The sequence below is a fragment of the Paramisgurnus dabryanus genome, chromosome 24 (genome assembly GCF_030506205.2).
Source record: "Paramisgurnus dabryanus chromosome 24, PD_genome_1.1, whole genome shotgun sequence".
Classification (NCBI taxonomy): domain Eukaryota; kingdom Metazoa; phylum Chordata; class Actinopteri; order Cypriniformes; family Cobitidae; genus Paramisgurnus; species Paramisgurnus dabryanus.
In genome coordinates, this window is record NC_133360.1 from 5,100,478 (window position 1) to 5,117,623 (window position 17,146).

At 34.7% G+C, this 17,146-nt stretch overlaps 2 protein-coding genes and 1 long non-coding RNA gene across 3 annotated transcripts; all 3 read left to right on the forward strand.

The window, feature by feature from the left end:
- The first annotated feature begins 902 nt into the window (after positions 1-902).
- On the forward strand, positions 903-3,980 carry LOC135748227 (uncharacterized). The gene is made up of 6 exons (XM_065266367.2): positions 903-1,269; positions 1,405-1,737; positions 1,885-2,178; positions 2,314-2,442; positions 2,586-2,621; positions 2,774-3,980. The coding sequence occupies exons 1-6, from the start codon at positions 1,191-1,193 to the stop codon at positions 3,145-3,147; spliced, it is 1,245 nt and encodes a 414-aa protein (XP_065122439.2). The 5' UTR covers positions 903-1,190; the 3' UTR covers positions 3,148-3,980.
- Positions 3,981-5,736: 1,756 nt separating this feature from the next.
- Positions 5,737-6,694, forward strand: LOC135748230 (uncharacterized). The gene is made up of 3 exons (XR_010531989.2): positions 5,737-6,005; positions 6,100-6,432; positions 6,552-6,694. It is a non-coding gene; the product is annotated as an uncharacterized lncRNA (long non-coding RNA).
- Positions 6,695-11,074: 4,380 nt separating this feature from the next.
- Positions 11,075-16,700, forward strand: LOC135720971 (uncharacterized). The gene is made up of 9 exons (XM_065243086.2): positions 11,075-11,204; positions 13,508-13,849; positions 13,934-14,236; positions 14,314-14,424; positions 15,244-15,282; positions 15,548-15,583; positions 15,874-15,912; positions 16,135-16,450; positions 16,586-16,700. Exons 1-9 carry the CDS (start codon positions 11,159-11,161, stop codon positions 16,587-16,589), a joined length of 1,236 nt encoding a protein of 411 aa, XP_065099158.2. The 5' UTR covers positions 11,075-11,158; the 3' UTR covers positions 16,590-16,700.
- The last annotated feature ends 446 nt before the right edge of the window (positions 16,701-17,146 follow it).

Consider the following 17,146-nt stretch of genomic DNA (forward strand, 5'->3'; position numbering starts at 1 on the left):
GGCTTAATGACAAAGACAGGGTGACGCGGGAGCCAGGAAGTATATCGCTATCTGAAATATTGCCAAAGATGGCGTTACAGGGATGCAGGAAGTATGGCAAGGGAGACGCAGCGTCTCGTTGCTTTCTCAGGGAACAACAGTTACATACGTAACTCGAGACGTTTTCATGTGTGAAACACAACTATGCAAAAAAGCATTTTGGTATGAATCAATATTCGCATACAGAAGATATAAACATTTAAAGCGAACAGTTTAGCACGTGTGCTTAAAAAGTCTAGAATTTGATAACATTATCCTACAGTACACATGGAATAATATGGATTTTTTTCTTCAGAAAACTTCTTGCATAAAATAGATTCAAGCACATTCAATGACCTGTATCTATGTATGTATATTTTCAAAAACTTCCTTGGGCCTTGAATTTTTTCCCCCAGATTCACAACTTTCAAGGATTTCAAGGACTCGTGGGAACCCTGATTTTCCCCTAAATTTAATTAGGTTATGCTTGCATGATGGTAAGGAAAAGTATAAGATCGTTTTAATTTTTAAGTGATGTATTAATTGTATCCTGGTAATGCAGTTGCGTTTTAAATCACACTTATTTATTATAAGCCAAGTTTCTGTACCAAATCTTTTAACTTTTACGCCCTCGTGTGGTGACAACGGCAATTGTAGTTTTTCATGAGAAAGTCACTGGAAAGTTGCTTGTAAGCAGTTTGAAAGCTAAATTGGTGCGTCCAGAAAGCCTACATTACAACCTTCGTGCTGACATCTTTGCTCCTTTATGGGACATTGCGTATTTACGCAGCCACCCATTATATCAAGCGTAGGCTGTAGGCTACATTTAATAGCGTATAATGTTATAAGCGTTTTAAACAATTCAACCAGATTTACCTGTTTGAAACTATGTCAAAGTTTAAGAGGCAGAGCGAGAATATCACATGCTGACTTGTGTCAAATCATGTCATTCATTAAAATCTCAAACGTGCGGAAGTTGACAGGCATTTAACTTAAGACTTCGAGAGAGAGCGTCCAGTTTTTTTCAGAACAGAAAACAACGAAACAAACAGATCATAAAACAGTGCGTATACAGTATATTGACATTAAGTCAGGTCGACAAGATTAAATTAGTCAGATGTAGTAATAGTTTAAATAGACGCGGGCGGAACGCCAAATACAGATAAAAAAATATGGTGAACTACTTTACTCAACGGATTAAGCAACGGATTATGAAGCTTTATTTTTTATTGTTGTGCTTTTTTGTGGACGGTAAGCATTTAATAATAATGCATCTTTCGAGTACCCTACTTTCGTTTTTAACTGACGTTGCGCAATCTTGTATATTCTGTCATTAAAAACATGAATGCGGTAGTGTAATCACGTGACTTTTGTTTGTGTGTTCAGGTGTGGTTGGTGATGAAGTGACGTCAGTGTCAGTGATGGAGGGAGATTCCGTTACTCTACAACCTGATCTTATTGACATACAGACAGCTGATCGGATAGTTTGGATCTTTGGACCTGGAAACGATCGTATAGCTCAAATCAACAGAGCGGCCAATAAGATTTCGACATATGATGATGTTCTTGATGGGAGATTTAAAGACAAACTGAAGCTAAACACTGAGACTGGAGAGCTCACCATCACAAACATCACAACTGATCTCTCTGAAGTTTATCAACTACGAATCATCAGTGGAACCGATGGCCTTTCCAGAAGCTTCAGAATTATTGTTTCTTGTGAGTATTTAGTATCTATAAAGCATATACAGCATTCGGTGGCTATTTCAAAAGATAATAGGCTATGTGGAAAAGGGGAAAACTGAAAGAGAGAACTATAACTAGATGTTAAAATCTTTAACGTGTATCTTTTGTCATCTTTTTCAGCTCATCTGCCCGTTCCTGACATCACCGGCGACTGTCCACAAAACTCTTCATCATCAGAAAACTGGAGATGTGTATTGTTGTGTTCAGTGTTGAATGTGAGAGATGTGAGTCTGTCCTGGTACAAAGGAAACAGTTTATTGTCCAGCATCAGTGTGTCTGATCTCAACATCAGACTCTCTCTACCTCTGGAGGTTGAATATCAGGATACAAACACATACAGATGTGTACTCAACAATACCATCACAAACCAAACTCAACAAATTGACATCACTCATCTCTGTCAGCCGTGTTCAGGTGATTTAAAATCAGATTTGTTACGGTGACCTTTACATTATAATATAAATAAATATTACTTTAATGAAAAAGTGCATTATTTTTTAATTACATATAGAAAGAACTTTAACAAGTAACTTTCTCTTTGTTTTGTAGTGAGGCAGTCTGTTCTCCCAGAAAAACAGGATCATGAAATCCTAATAAGTGTTGTGGTTGTCTTTGGTGTTCTGATCGTGGTTTTGGTGATGTTCTTCTGTATTTACAGGAACTTTAGAAAACCATATGGCAAGTGTTACCTACCTATATCTGATATAGCAAACATTAAGAAAAATATGTTTAAATGTGTAAACTCAAAAAAAATATTTGAAGTCAACTTGATTGATTTACCATTGTTCATTTAGTTCCTAATCATATCTGTTTTTAAACAGGTCAGACCTCTGGATACAAATGCATTAAACTAAACGGTAAGATACTGTAAACCTTTAATTTTGAGGAAATAAAAAAGGCCTACATTGGTGGTTTGTCACCTATTTGTAAAGCTTAAGCTATGTATCAGAATTGTATTTATAATGTTGTTTATGTGTCCTCTGAGTTACTGTATCTGTTTGTTGTCCAGGTTTGTGTGGTGCTGATAAAATGAAAACCGTAACAGATGGAGTAAAGAACATTACAGTAAAAGCAGGAGAGGATTTCACACTGGACACTGGTGTTACAGATATACAAACATTTTATCTGACACAATGGAAGTTTGGAGAATTAGGTGACGACACTAACCCATGTATTCCCATAAGTACAATTCATAAAAACAAAGTTTTATTAAATAATGTTGCTGATCAGAAACTGGGAAGCAGACTGAATCTAAACGAACAGACTGGATCGATTACCATCAAAAAGAGCAAAACCACAGACACTGGACTTTATAAACTAGAAATCAAAGGCAATACAAATAAGATCTGCAAGTCTTTCTTTGTTACTGTCAGTGGTAGCTGAAGTATTTGTAAATATAATGATGATACGTGATTATATCACTGCATTGTAAACTTTTCTGATATTGATATTATCACGTGTTTAGACTTAAACTCAAATATAACTTTTACAAGTCAAGTCAAACAGAGTGAAATGCTGGAAATGTCGCCATTTTAAGGTGCCATCCTAATTTTTTGTGAATACTAAAATGTATGTATGTTAATGTGTAAAGAAGCTGTTTGGACGTGGACTTAAATTTATTTAATAATTTGTAAATAATTATTAATAATCATTTTTTAAATGTCATTTTTAAGAATTAATTTAAATAATGATGTAGCAAATGCTTGGAGAACAAGGCATGAGTAATGACAAAGTCATGTGTTTAAGTACATACTTAAAATATGTTTGTTATATAAATCTTTATATTTAGTATTATAATTATTGCAAACATCTTTGTTATTATTATTATTTGATGTAAAATGTAAATGTATTACTTTAGATGTGGTTTCCCAGACAAAGACCATGTCTTAGTTAAATTAGGTCATATAAGTAGTTTTTACAAATATACCTTACAAAAAATATTACTGATGTTTATCTTGAGACAAAACAATGACACTGATGTATTTTAAGATGTGTCCTCAGTTAAGGCAACTCAAACATGCATTTTAGTCTGGGACAAGACTTAAACTCTGTCTGGGAAACCGACCTATAATGTTTTAATACTTATTCTATTTATTAACACTTGTTCATTGTATTCACATGATGTATTCGCCTTTGTTGGCCAGACAGTTTTTTTACATTTGTTTTGTCTAATTATAATGTTATTATTATTAATGAATAAACTGAAGCTTACCACAGTCTTTCACCATTAGTTTGTTTTTCCCTGTAAATATGAACAAGGAAAAGATCAAAAGCAGGTAAACGCAAATGTTTAACAATGACAGTAAGGCTGCAGCAATATATCTACTATTATTATTATGTTATCATGTTATTATTTTGTTTTATGGTGCTACTTAGCTGTATTTTTTAAGTTATGAAGGTTTAAATCAAAACAAACCAACTGCAGTTGCATTGATATTAAATGGAATGCACAACCAAAAAACGAGATTTCTGAAAAATAATTTTATTAAAATTTAAGCTAAAGCCTAGGTCCCAGCACAAGCAGCAGTCGCGTCATACTGTATACTGACAATTCAAATCTAAAACACACAAATTGAGGAACAGCTTTGTTCATGCACAGCAGGGTAAGTGAAGTTTGTGAAAATAATCTAATAATTATAAATCAAACAGTGGAATAAACACAAAAAAGCAGCCTGACCACTTTGCAATGCTAACATTTTCCCGGTTATAAAACTAACTTAACCCCGGTAGAGCCGCGATCGGATTGGGGTGCAGGGGTAAGTCGTCTATTAACAAAAAGCTAAAATATTTTTTTAAAGTATGTCAGTCAGCCTCCGTCTTGCCTTAAATAATTTTATTTTATGTTCATATATATATGCATTATAAACAAAGAACCGTCATTATTTTCAAGCAATGATATACTGAGTTAGCTAGCCAGCTAACATTAGCGTGCTCTTACATTGATGCAAATGTATGTGTTTTTGTTAATCCTGTTTGGTGAACTTTGGTCCGACATTTCTCCACTTGGGTTTTAAGTTTCGGGAAGGGAAAAAATCCCCAACCCCATCCAAACTCCATCCAATCAGGTATCAGATTTACACATTCCATATTCACAACGCTTCGGCATGTTTCCCTCACTCGAAAGCTTGTCAGACACGCCTAGTTAAGGTTGTTAAACCACATTGCCTGTGGCGTTTTTCGGGTGTGGCTTTCGGGTGTGTTAATTTTCCTAAATCAGTAAAAAAAAAAGAAATTAAAAAAAGAAAAATTAAATTAAGTGTGTTTTACCTGTATGTTTTATTATCAATGACCACAAGACTTTTGACCTCAAATAACATTTTCAGCAAATGTCACACCTATACGCCAACACTTACGCAAAAATAACCTTAATAATTGGTTTTACTAGATTTGAAACCAAAAACCATTTTATAAATTATAATAATTTTCTTTAGGGAAAAGTCGTAGTTGGTGGGATATATTAAGATTATTTTCTGGCAGATTTACACTTGGCCTTCGATTAAGTTTTGAGTTTCAGGTAAAAGGATATTTAGCTCAAAAGTATATGTTATCCTATTCAAATTTAATGAAATTCAAATAAGCTACGACTGTAATGGCATGAGATTTGGGTAAATTATAGGATCATTTTCATTTTTGAGTGAATAACTTAATCCTGGCATTGCACATGCTTGTTAAAATCCAATTTATTGTTTAACCTAAATTAAAATTTCGAGTATCTACGCCTCTTTTCTCTACAATGGGCAATTGCAATTTTTCATTGACTTTTTTCAGACCTTTATTCAGAAATTTGCACCTTTATGTATAATCTAGCATTTTATGAGTCATTGCATCTTTACGCAGCCACAGAGAGGGAAACGTACACATTTATTACACAACAATATCTATAACAATTCAACCTGATTTACTTGCTTGGTCTAGAACATGCTGAGTTCATTCATTGACATCTCAGATTTGCTGAAGAGGACTGTCATTTAACTTTTATCTTCAGGAGCATTAAAGTTGTTTTTATCAGAACAGAAAACATGAACACGAACAATCACTGAAGAATCTCGGTATAAAACCGAGTGTATTTTGACCTTAAGTTATAGATTTACGTGTTTAATTAATCACGGTGGATATGAAGAGCTGACGGGACACCAAACAGGACAAGAATAAAAACATCTTGAACATCTTCATTTACCTACATTTGACTCAAATCATGAATATGAACATTTCATATTTATTGTTGTGCTTATTTGTGTACGGTAAGTACTAAATGCAACTTTTGTGCTTTCGCTTTTACACACAGATTGCACAATCTGTGAAGTGTTATCATGTGATTTCTATTTGCGTCTGCAGGTGTGTTGGCTGTTGACACAGATGAAGTGTCAGTGTTTATGGGGGATTCTGTTACGTTACATAGTAATGACACCAAAATACAGACAGCTGATCGGATAGTGTGGGTATTTGGACATGAAAACGATCGTATAGCTCAGATCAATAGGGCAGCCAATAAGATCTCAATATATGATGATGCTGTTGATGGAAGATTCAGAGACAGACTGATGTTAAACCGTCACACTGGATCTCTCACCATCACAAACATCACAGCTAATCAATCTGGACTTTATAAACTACAAATCATGAGTGGAAATGATGTCCTTTACAGAAGCTTTACAATTATTGTTTCTGGTGAGTAGCCTATTTAGTGTCTCATTAACCATATTTGAATTATTGTGCATGACATGAAAAGTTTATTGTTACTGTAATGTACCCATAAGTAACTATGTGTGATCTATTGTTAAATTCAGTAAAGTTATCAGGTGTCAGTGAAGAACAGAAGTCATCCTCACATGAACATACAATCCTGATAAGTCTTGTTGTTTCTGCTCTTCTGGTCATGGGTGCTGTGGTGATCGTCTGTATCTACAAGACACTTAAAAAAACAAATCAAAATGGCAAGTGTTATTACATACAGTAACATACATGCAATGCTTAAACATTTTAAATTTGTTGTCAGATTCCCTTTGTATTAAACTTCTAGGGGCGGTTTCCCAGACAGGGTTTATTCTAGTCCCAGACTAAAATGTATGTTTGAGCTGCCTTCATTTGAAAACATCATGTCCTGACATTAACATATATCAGTGCCATTTTTTTGATGCAAGATGAACACTAGCAGTGTTGGGGGAAGTTACTTTTGAAAGTAATGCATTACAATATTAAGTTACTTAAAAACTAACTAATTGCATTACTTATTTACTTTTCATGTAAAGTAATGCCAAAGTTACTTTGGCATTACTTTTTCCTCACTTGGCTGAGGCTTTTAGATGTCGCAGGTGTTTTTTATGACTGAGAATTTCTGTAGTCAGAAACTGCATATTTCCGTCGCAAAAATGTCAAGCTCTGGCCTGCCTTTTCCGTTTCCGACTTAAACTGTTCCCACTAGCCTGATCTCACGAAATACGTGAAATAGTCACCTTTACATGCCCCTGCCACGACTTTCTTTTCCGTGACAGTTTCACATATTGGTTACTCAACTGTTTTCTTAGAATTGTCGCTTCGGTTTAGGGTTAGAACAACTTTCTGTTATAGAAAATGACATTCTTATCCAAACCCAACTCTAACCCTAACGTCAGGCGACAATGGTTTAAAAAGCATACGAAAAAATTGTATAAACCAATACTTTAAGTAACATCCTAACGCAAACAGAAAATCTAACCCCAACCTGAAGAGACAATTGTTTAAAAATAGGAAAAACAGTTGAGTAACCAATACGTGAAACTGTCACGGAAAAGAAAGTCGTGGCAGGGGCACGTAAAATGGTGGAAATAGGTGACAATGTCACGCAAAATTGAGCAAAATAATGCGTTACTATTTCACGGAAATTTGTGAGATCAGGTTGGTTCCCACTCTGCCGCGACGCATAGAGTGTGTAATGCTATGTTAATTATAAGGAATAATTGCACGGTGTTGGTTGTGCATTATTTTCTTATAATCCAACGGACCAGAGCGAATTATTCCTCTTATAACACGGTTACTACAAACATCCCTCTGGTGCCTATTTTTTAGGTCATTTGACATGTTAGGTGTGTGGTTTACAGAAAAATAATCAACACCCATGAAACATCTCTCAGCCAATCAGAATAAAGCATTCAACAGGCTTCTGGTATAAATTCAGTTTAATTCAGAACATTATTTTTTTTATCAAATTAATTAAACTGAAAAGTAAATCGATTCCTTTTTATTTAAAAGTAACTAATAAAATGTAATGTGTATATTTATAAAGTAATGCGTTACTTTACTCGTTAGTTCAGAAAAGTAATATTATTATGTAATGCAAGTTACTTGTAATGCGTTACCCCCAACACTGCACACCAGTATTGTTTTTTGTAAAGTTTGTTTGTAAAAACTACTTAAATGTCATAATATAAGTAAGGCCTAGTCCTGGATTAACCTAAATCCTGTCTGGGAAACCGCCCCATGATGTACATAACATATTGTTAATTTTTTACTTATATGTTTTTTTAAACAGGCCAAGCTTCTGAAGATGAACATATACAATTGAACAGTAAGATACTGTAAAATACTGTAAAAGTTGATTAAACTGTGATTAGAAAATATCTTGTCATGTACACATGCAATGATCAAACTCATTTAAAATGATTACAAATCTTTTATTGGTTGAGCGGCCAATAGAAAATGTTGGGAACCCCATATTCACCCCAAGAGTGAAACTTATTGTGATATATAGGATATTTGCGGAAATTTTACCTTTTTTCACAGAGCTTTGCCAATTTTGATAGACTTTCTCTGCACTATAGCATCAACATGAGGTCTCAGAGTAACATGACAGACAGCGCATGCCATTTAAAAATCACAATTTAGTGGTAAATATTTTGGCAGACATTGATATCGTGACTACTGTTTCTAAAATCAAAAGTGTTAAACTTGGCATCCGTGTTTTTTTATTGGTAGCCATGAGATGTTGCTACAAGAATGATTATAACTACAATCATTCTAATTTGACATTACTATAACCTTGCGGTGTGTATGTAGCATCTAAAGTTACTGTGTCTGTTTGGTCTTCAGGTGTGGGTGGTGCTGATGAAATGAAGACGATAACAGATGAAGTAAAAAATATAGAAGTCAAAGCAGGAGGTTCTTTTACACTGGACATCGGTGTTGCAGACATGCAAACATTTCATCTGATACAGTGGAAGTTTGGAGAGTTAAACAACATCACCAACGCACTCATTCCCATAGTTATAATGAATAAAAAGAATAAGGAATCATTAAATAATGGTGCTACTGGGAAACTGGGAGAAAGACTAAAGCTAAACAAACAAACTGGATCTATTACTATCGAAAATAGCAGAACCACAGACACTGGAGTTTATAAACTGGAAATCAATAGCAGCACAGAACCAATGTGCAAGTCTTTCATTGTTACTGTCAGTGAGTAGCTCAAGTACTTGTAAATGTAATGTTATGTTAACAGTCTACATGCTCTGATAATTTTATTTGTTTACACTTGTAAACTTTCACTTTGTATAAAACTTGTGACATATCTTGAACTATTGATCTTTGCGGCATCATATTGTGTGTCGTGTCATTTTTCTTTTATTTTTTTGTGAATTGTCATGGTCCTGCCTCCTTGTCATAGTTTTTGCTCCTTGTGGCAGGATCATGACAGCCCCATGTGTGGCCTTTGTTTTGGGCTGTGTGTTTACCAGTCTCGTCTCCTGGCCCCGCCCCCTCGTCTCCTTCCTATTATTGTATAATTCATGTCAGCTGCACCCTTATCATTTACTCTCCTATTTAATGCCTTTGTGTTTGCTGTCCTGTGCTGGTTCGTTCCGTCTCCCTGGTCTGTTGTGTCGTCGGGTCTCCTGTAATGAGTTTGTCTGTTATTTTGCACCCTTGTGGGCTTTTATGTTATATCAATAAATGTTGTGTTTGAAGTCTGCAATTGGGTTCTACGCCTCCTAAATTCCTGACAGTGAACACTCCATCATGCCTTATAATGACATCCCAAAATGCATTATGATGCATTGATTGTACACAATGATTATTACTAACATTGCATACTAAATAATGTTGTGCGGGGAGCTACAGTGCATTTAATTTGATTGGTGGTTCATAAGAGAACCATTCAGCTGCTGTAGCCTTAACAATTTTCAGTAAATACTATTTAAGTAAGTTTGTACAAGACGCTCATAGGTTTTATACAGATGTAATTGTTTTTACTTGATTTTATGTTTCTTTTCTATATCTGGTAAAATTATTTAGACATAACTCGTCTGGGTAATATACTAAAGCCGCAATAGCTAGCCTGCAGATATTAAACCACATTACTGTGCGACACTTGCTTTACATGCAAATGGCCCCTACGTTAATAGGATTTTGTCTCTCTCTCCCCGTCTTGTCCTCGATCTTCCAAGGGATTTTTCCTCCTAGGACTTTTCCCATTGGGTTTTATCCTAGGGTTTTTTACACCCCTGGTAGTCAGACGACTTTGGCTTAACTTAGCACCCCCTACTACACTCGCTTGTTCAGTTTAATCTTGGCAGCTGTATTTTGCTACTTATGTTGTCTATTGATTTTTCTGTGTTTCCCCTGCTTCTATTAATGTAAAGCTGTTTGAAACAGTAACTAATTGTGAAAACCGTTGTATAAATAAAATTAAATAAAATAGAATTAACCCTGAGGTCAAAACATACTGCTGTATGAGAATGATTTCAGACTGACTGTAACTGTGGATTCGACAAACAAAACATTTATATCTCCTCTCAATGTCTAATCTCTGCTGTCCTCTAGTGGACAAACAAAGTTCAGAAATACAGCTCCTTTACAAGTGGAACGTTTATGATTTTCATACAATTTCATAATAAAATGTTAATTCATTGTTTGATAAATATTTCGCTATGTTTAATATTTTAAGCATTAGCTTTATATATTTCAAATTTCAATCAAATAGTCCCTAAACCTTTTTACCCAAGACCAAATCCTGCAGTTGGATTGCTTGACAGAAAGCTTGTTGCAGGTGTTGATCCAGGATCATGTCCTAAAATCCTTTTCTAGATCTTACTGGTATCATATAACTTGTGTGAATCAACTTGCGTATTAACCAGTTCTCACCATGAATATAGCCATAGTTGCTGATGGCGTGAATAAGAAAGAAAGAAAGAAAGAAAGAAAGAAAGAAAGAAAGAAAGAAAGAAAGAAAGAAAGAAGAATAGTTACTGGATCTCTTGTCCTGATGTCTGTTGACAGTAGGTGTGGTTTTAACCTGACTCCCAAGCCTCAAAACACATGAAGAAAAGCAGTGGAGCGATCCACTTTCACTTCACTAACTAGGCTACACTTTATTACATTAACTTTATTCTTATTAGCTAATTTGATTGAACTCTACATCAATATGCAAAACCAGTTTCTTCATGTTTTACTACTATTGCTTATGGAAGGTAAGATTATTTTCACTTTAATTTTTTTCATTGGATTAATTAAACATGTTTTAACTTAAAGCATGTTTTATTTAACAAAGCATTTTAAAATAATGTTACGTAAATATTGATTGAATATTTTAACATCATTAGATCCAGATGCTGGATCAGTTACTTAATGTGTACATACATTAATGTTTCTTTTGTGCACATTTGTCAATCTAAAGTAATTTGTGATGTCATTCTGCATTTACACTATCGATGTCTAAACTTTCAGTGCAGAAAATTCAGTCTGAAAAATATATTTAAAATACAACATCCAAAATAAAAAAAGAAACGGAATACCCATTTTGTTTTTAAATTAAAACTCAGATCCAAACTCCTAAACGAAGATTGAACAGATCTGCCTAAACAGGTTATGGTTGTGTGATTCTGGTTCTTATCTCTTGACACAATGATAGAAAGGGAATGTGTCTGTTTTTGTCGTTGGCATAGAGAAGTAAAAGTACTGATGAATGGGGGTAAATGTTGTGACTTTACTGGTCAAGCCTGTCAGATATGTCAAGAGTATAAGGGATCTCAGGTTTCAGAAGGAGAACAAAACCGCAATCGTTCCCGGGTTTCGGACACAATGAGACTGTTGAATATGTTGTTGAGTGTTGCTTGAGTATGAATATATTGTTTTGCAATATGTAGCGTTTAAGTATTAACATTAAATCAAAATTAAACAACAGATTTGTAAATGAAATGGTTTATTAACAGATCTATGCAAACCACTTAAACCTTAAAGGAACACGCCCACATTTTGGGAATTTAGCTTATTCACTGTATCCCCCAGAGTTAGATAAATCCATAAATACTTTTCTCACCTCTGTGCGTGCTATAACTCTGTCTGACGCAACCCCGCTAGCTTAGCTTAGCACAAAGACTGGAAGTGAATGGCTCCAGCTAGCATAATGCTCCCAATAAGTGACAACATAACAATAACATTTTCCTATTTATATCTTGTGATTTGTATAGTCACATCGTGTACAAATAATTATTATTATCATTATTATTATAGAATAAGTTAAAAGTAATAGCACAAAGCAAATTGTTTTTGCACAATGAACCCACAGACAGTAGCCAACTATTTTACAAACCAGGTCACTGTTTGTCAAAAATGTAAACTGATTCAATATCAAGGCGAATGGTACAGTCATGAGTTACCTCAAGCACCCCTCTTTTGTTACTGGGGTGATAGAGCGCGTTCGTGACAACATAATAATTACTAACATTACATAGAGCCCGGGAACAACTGCAATAGTAGTGACCACTCTGTTCACGTTATAGTGTCAGTAACATTACATTACATCTAGCTAATGGCACTGTTACAGTAAACTAGTCATCTAAAAACATAACGGAACACTTACTGTAGCCGCAGGTGATCCATTTTGTCCTGTTTGTACGATCGATGGGATGGCTGTATCCTTCAGCACATTTCATTGTCCGTGTGGCAAATTCCGTTTTTTGAAAATAGTCGTAATACATTAACTATCTTAACTATCGCTAACTCTGTTACTCAAACTCTGAGCAAACTCTCTGCTCCTCACCACAGGGCTTCTCACTCAGGTAGCAGCACTGCTTTGCCTGAGAATATAGTTCCCAGTATTATACAAATAAAAGATGTCTGTGTCTCATATGACCTTGTTATTTATACACGATGTGACTGTACAAATCACAACATATAAGTAGGAAAATGTAGGTGTATTTTTTACTTAATTAGGAGCAGTATGCTAGCTGGAGCCATTCACTTCCAGTCTTTGTGCTAAGCTAAGCTAGCGGGGGCTGCGTCAGACAGAGTTACAGCATGCACGGAGATGAGAAAGGTATGTATGGACTTATCTAACTCTGCGGGATACAGTGAATAAGCTAAAGTCCCAAAATGTGGGCGTGTCCCTTTAACAAGCCCCATAAAAATCTTGTAGTCCACTATTACTTTAGCTTAACTTACTATATTCAATTGAATTCACTATGAAAGAATGAAGAAAAACCAGAGTCCACCACTGTTTACCCTGCAGGCAAGGAAGCAACATTGTTTAGCATATTTTAGGAAGCCCCTTTTCTGTCCCAGATAGGAGACGACTCTGGTTTGGATCCGCGACAAAGTCTGTAGCTCCGGTGCAGATCCGGCCCAGAATCATTTGCTGTCTGGGGTGTTATTTGTGACTGTTTAAATAATAGAGATGTGGGCTACAAAATGTCATGTCATGTGGGGACCTTGGTGTACATCAATCACATGATTCTTATTGTTGCCTATAACTGAGTTTCTGTTTGTTCTCCAGGTGTGTTTAATGAAAAAACACAAGAACAGAAGTCTGTAGATGTGAGTTTATCTGTGACGGAAGGAGAAAGTGTGACTCTTGAATCTGCTGTTACTGAAATACAGACCAATGATCTGATACTTTGGACATTTGGAGACACTTGTATAGCTCAGATGAATAAAGAGCCTGGCAAGATCTCATTATATGATGGAGATAGTGGGATGTTTCGAGACAAGCTACATCTAAATAATCAGACCGGAGATCTCACCATCACAAATATTAAAATTGAACACACTGGACTTTACCACCTAGAGATTCGTAGCAGTGGGGTTTTATCCAAGACATTCAGGGTTACTGTCAGTTGTGAGTATCAAGGTGTCTTTAAGATGTGTTATTAAAAGTTTTTGTAGACAAGCATTATCATTTTTATTCTCTCATGTTTTTCAGCTCCTTTGCCTGTTCCTGTCATCAGCAGAAACACACAAAACCCTTCATCATCACAAAGATCATCAGTCTCAAAATGTGTGTTGTTGTGTTCAGTGTTGAATGTGAGAGATGTGAGTCTGTCCTGGTACAAAGGAAACAGTTTATTGTCCATCATCAGTGTGTCTGATCTCAACATCAGACTCTCTCTACCTCTGGAGGTTGAATATCAGGATACAAACACATACAGATGTGTACTCAACAATACCATCACAAACCAAACTCAACATCTCAACATTACTCAACTCTGTCAGATCACGACTTCAGGTATTATAAGGCATCGTATTAAGTATCTGTGTTGAGTTACAGTTATATTAACGTCTCCGTTATATTCTCTGTTATAGCACCAGGCTCAGGAAACAACATGCCTGCAGCTGTTTTTATATTGATGTTTTCATTAATTGTTGCTGCGGCTGGGATTCTCTATTATATGGCTAGTAGACCAACACACAAATGTAAGTTTTGTTAATAGCTACTATTGCGAGAAAGAAATATGTGCTAAAGTAATTTTTAACAATGATACTTTTTATAAACAATGTGTATTGAAAAATATTTGCTTTGCAAATAAATGATATGATTTTATCAACCCAGCTGAACCCAGCGTTGGGTCAAAAAGGGATGAGCCCAGCCCATTAGGCTGTAATTTAACTAGGCTGTCAAAAGATTAATCACGATAAATCACATACAAAATAAAAGTATGTGTTTGCATAATATGTGTGTGTGCACTGTGTGACATTGCTGTAGAAATTACAGTATTACTGGGTATTACTGGCAACTTGCTGCCAGTTACTTACTGTAGATTTTACATTTATGTTATTTAATGGCAAGAGTTTGTTGAAAGTTAAATGAACATAAATCATTTTCAGTCTTTATCTTCTACAGTAAGTTACTGGAAACCAGCTGCATAATTACAGCAAATTTTTTACAGTGTATAAATACACACACATAGATAATAAATATATACATGATTTATTTTTCTTAAATGTATATATGTGTGTGTTTGTGTGTAATCATATATACATAATAATTACACAAACAAATTATGCAAACACAAATATTTATTTTGTATGTGATTAATCTTCAGATTAATCTTTTGACGGCCTAAATTTAACCTATGCTGGGTTGTTTGTTATCCGTTGTTAGGTCAAACATTTTCTGGTTTAATTAAACCCAGTTGCTGGACTCTTCCCTTTTTTGACCCAACAGTAAGTTGAAAATAACCCAGCATCTTTTGTGTGTGTAAGAACATGACTAAATTGTTTATTATTAAACAGACCAAACCACTGGACAAGAGCTACATAATCTTTTTAATGGTAAGTTAGTTTTGTGTGTAACATTGTATTTGATGTGCTGTCATGTTATGCGATTCAAGTTATTTTTATTAATTCAATTAAACAGACACGGATAATATCACATATACTGCAGCAGTAATCCGAGTGTTTTATATTGTTTTTGTAAACTGAAAAATGGACCAACAAAAATATTAAACACACCCCTACTTTAGCTTATGCTGGTCTTAGCTGGATTTTTCGGTAGGGTGATCAAATATTTAATTGAATAAATCTGATTATTGTTTAGGTTCAGTCCCTAGGACAGCTGATCAGCCAAATGATGGTAAGATATTGTACTAATGAATCTCTGTGTCTGATTATTTACAGCTAATATGTCTCTGCTTTCAGCACAGGGGAAAATGTCTGTCTTTAAACACAATATATTAATCTGTTACACAGTTAATCTGTTATTGTTGCTGCTAAGATAAATTTCCTTGGATAGATGATGATAATAAAATTACAGTAAGATACTGTATTACTCTCAGATACTGAATGAGCTTGTGTTTGTTCAAATCAGGTGCTAAGATATTTAAAAAATAAGAGTCTTTCATTCTTCAATCTTCATTGAAACAGGTCGGAATACTGAAGATAAAGCTGATCAGTCAACTGCTTGTAAGATATTGTACCACACTGTGCACTAAATCTTGTTTTAGACAAATCACCATTTACAACACTAAAACGTATTTTGTCTTACAAAAAAAGTGTTGTATTTAAATGCAGATCTGGACCAGTAAAACATCTACATGGTTGCAGTATATTTTTTAAAATAACATTTTGATAAAAGTGATTTGTGATCTCATAACCGTGTCTGATCTATGTGTTTGTATTTAACAGATTTCAAGACAGTAACTGTGAATGAGGGAGAGTCTGTCACCCTACACCCTTGTGTCCTTTATGACAAGGATGAGATACTGTGGAAGTTTGCTGAATCCAAAGATAACACAATTAAATCTGAACTCATAGCTAAAAGGACAAGCATGAACAATGGGGAAATCATATGTAATAATGAGAAATTCAGAGACAGACTCCAGCTTAACAATCAGACTGGATCTCTAACCATCACAAACATCACAACTGAACACTCTGGATATTATCAACTATTGATGCCCAGAAAAAAGATTTTGAAGATATTCAATGTTATAATTGTAAAGTAAGTGGGTCAATATTTACATGCAAGGATTTCCAGTCACTGTAGTATACAGTGCAATTGAATTGGATAGATTGAGCACAGCATTAAAACCCTGTTTATTTCTCTCATGTCATCTTCTACCATTTATTTCTGCAGCTAATGATCGAGAAAAGACAACTGATAACTGAAAAGGAGCTATACAGTGAAACTACTTTATAAATTAGCAAATGATTGTGATGATGTATTTTCTTGATGAGCAAAATGACCTAGGAAAATAAGTCTAGTTTTTAGACAAAAAAAAAAATATAAAATTTAAGCGAATTTGTGCTTAAAACAAGCAAAATAATCTGGAATAAGAAAAATTCTTGAATTAAGTGTTTATGAAAAAACTAATTTCAAGTATTTTTTTAATTCTTTTCAAATAAATATACAAAGTGATCAAAAGCAGGTTAATTTTAATAAACTGACTGTAACTCGACCCAATAGCTCTGTTTATACTTTCACTGTTTAATCTTTGCTGTCCTCTAGTGGACAACGTTAAAAAATTCAATTTCTATTACAGTAGAAAGATTTTGACATCAATTCCATAATAAAGTTATGTTTGTGAGTAGGCCTTCAATAACCTGGGTCCACAAGATCTTTGAAGACAATTGCCTGCTTTATAAATGATCCAGTGTTTAATAGTGTAGCATCTGATTTATATATTTCAGATTTCAA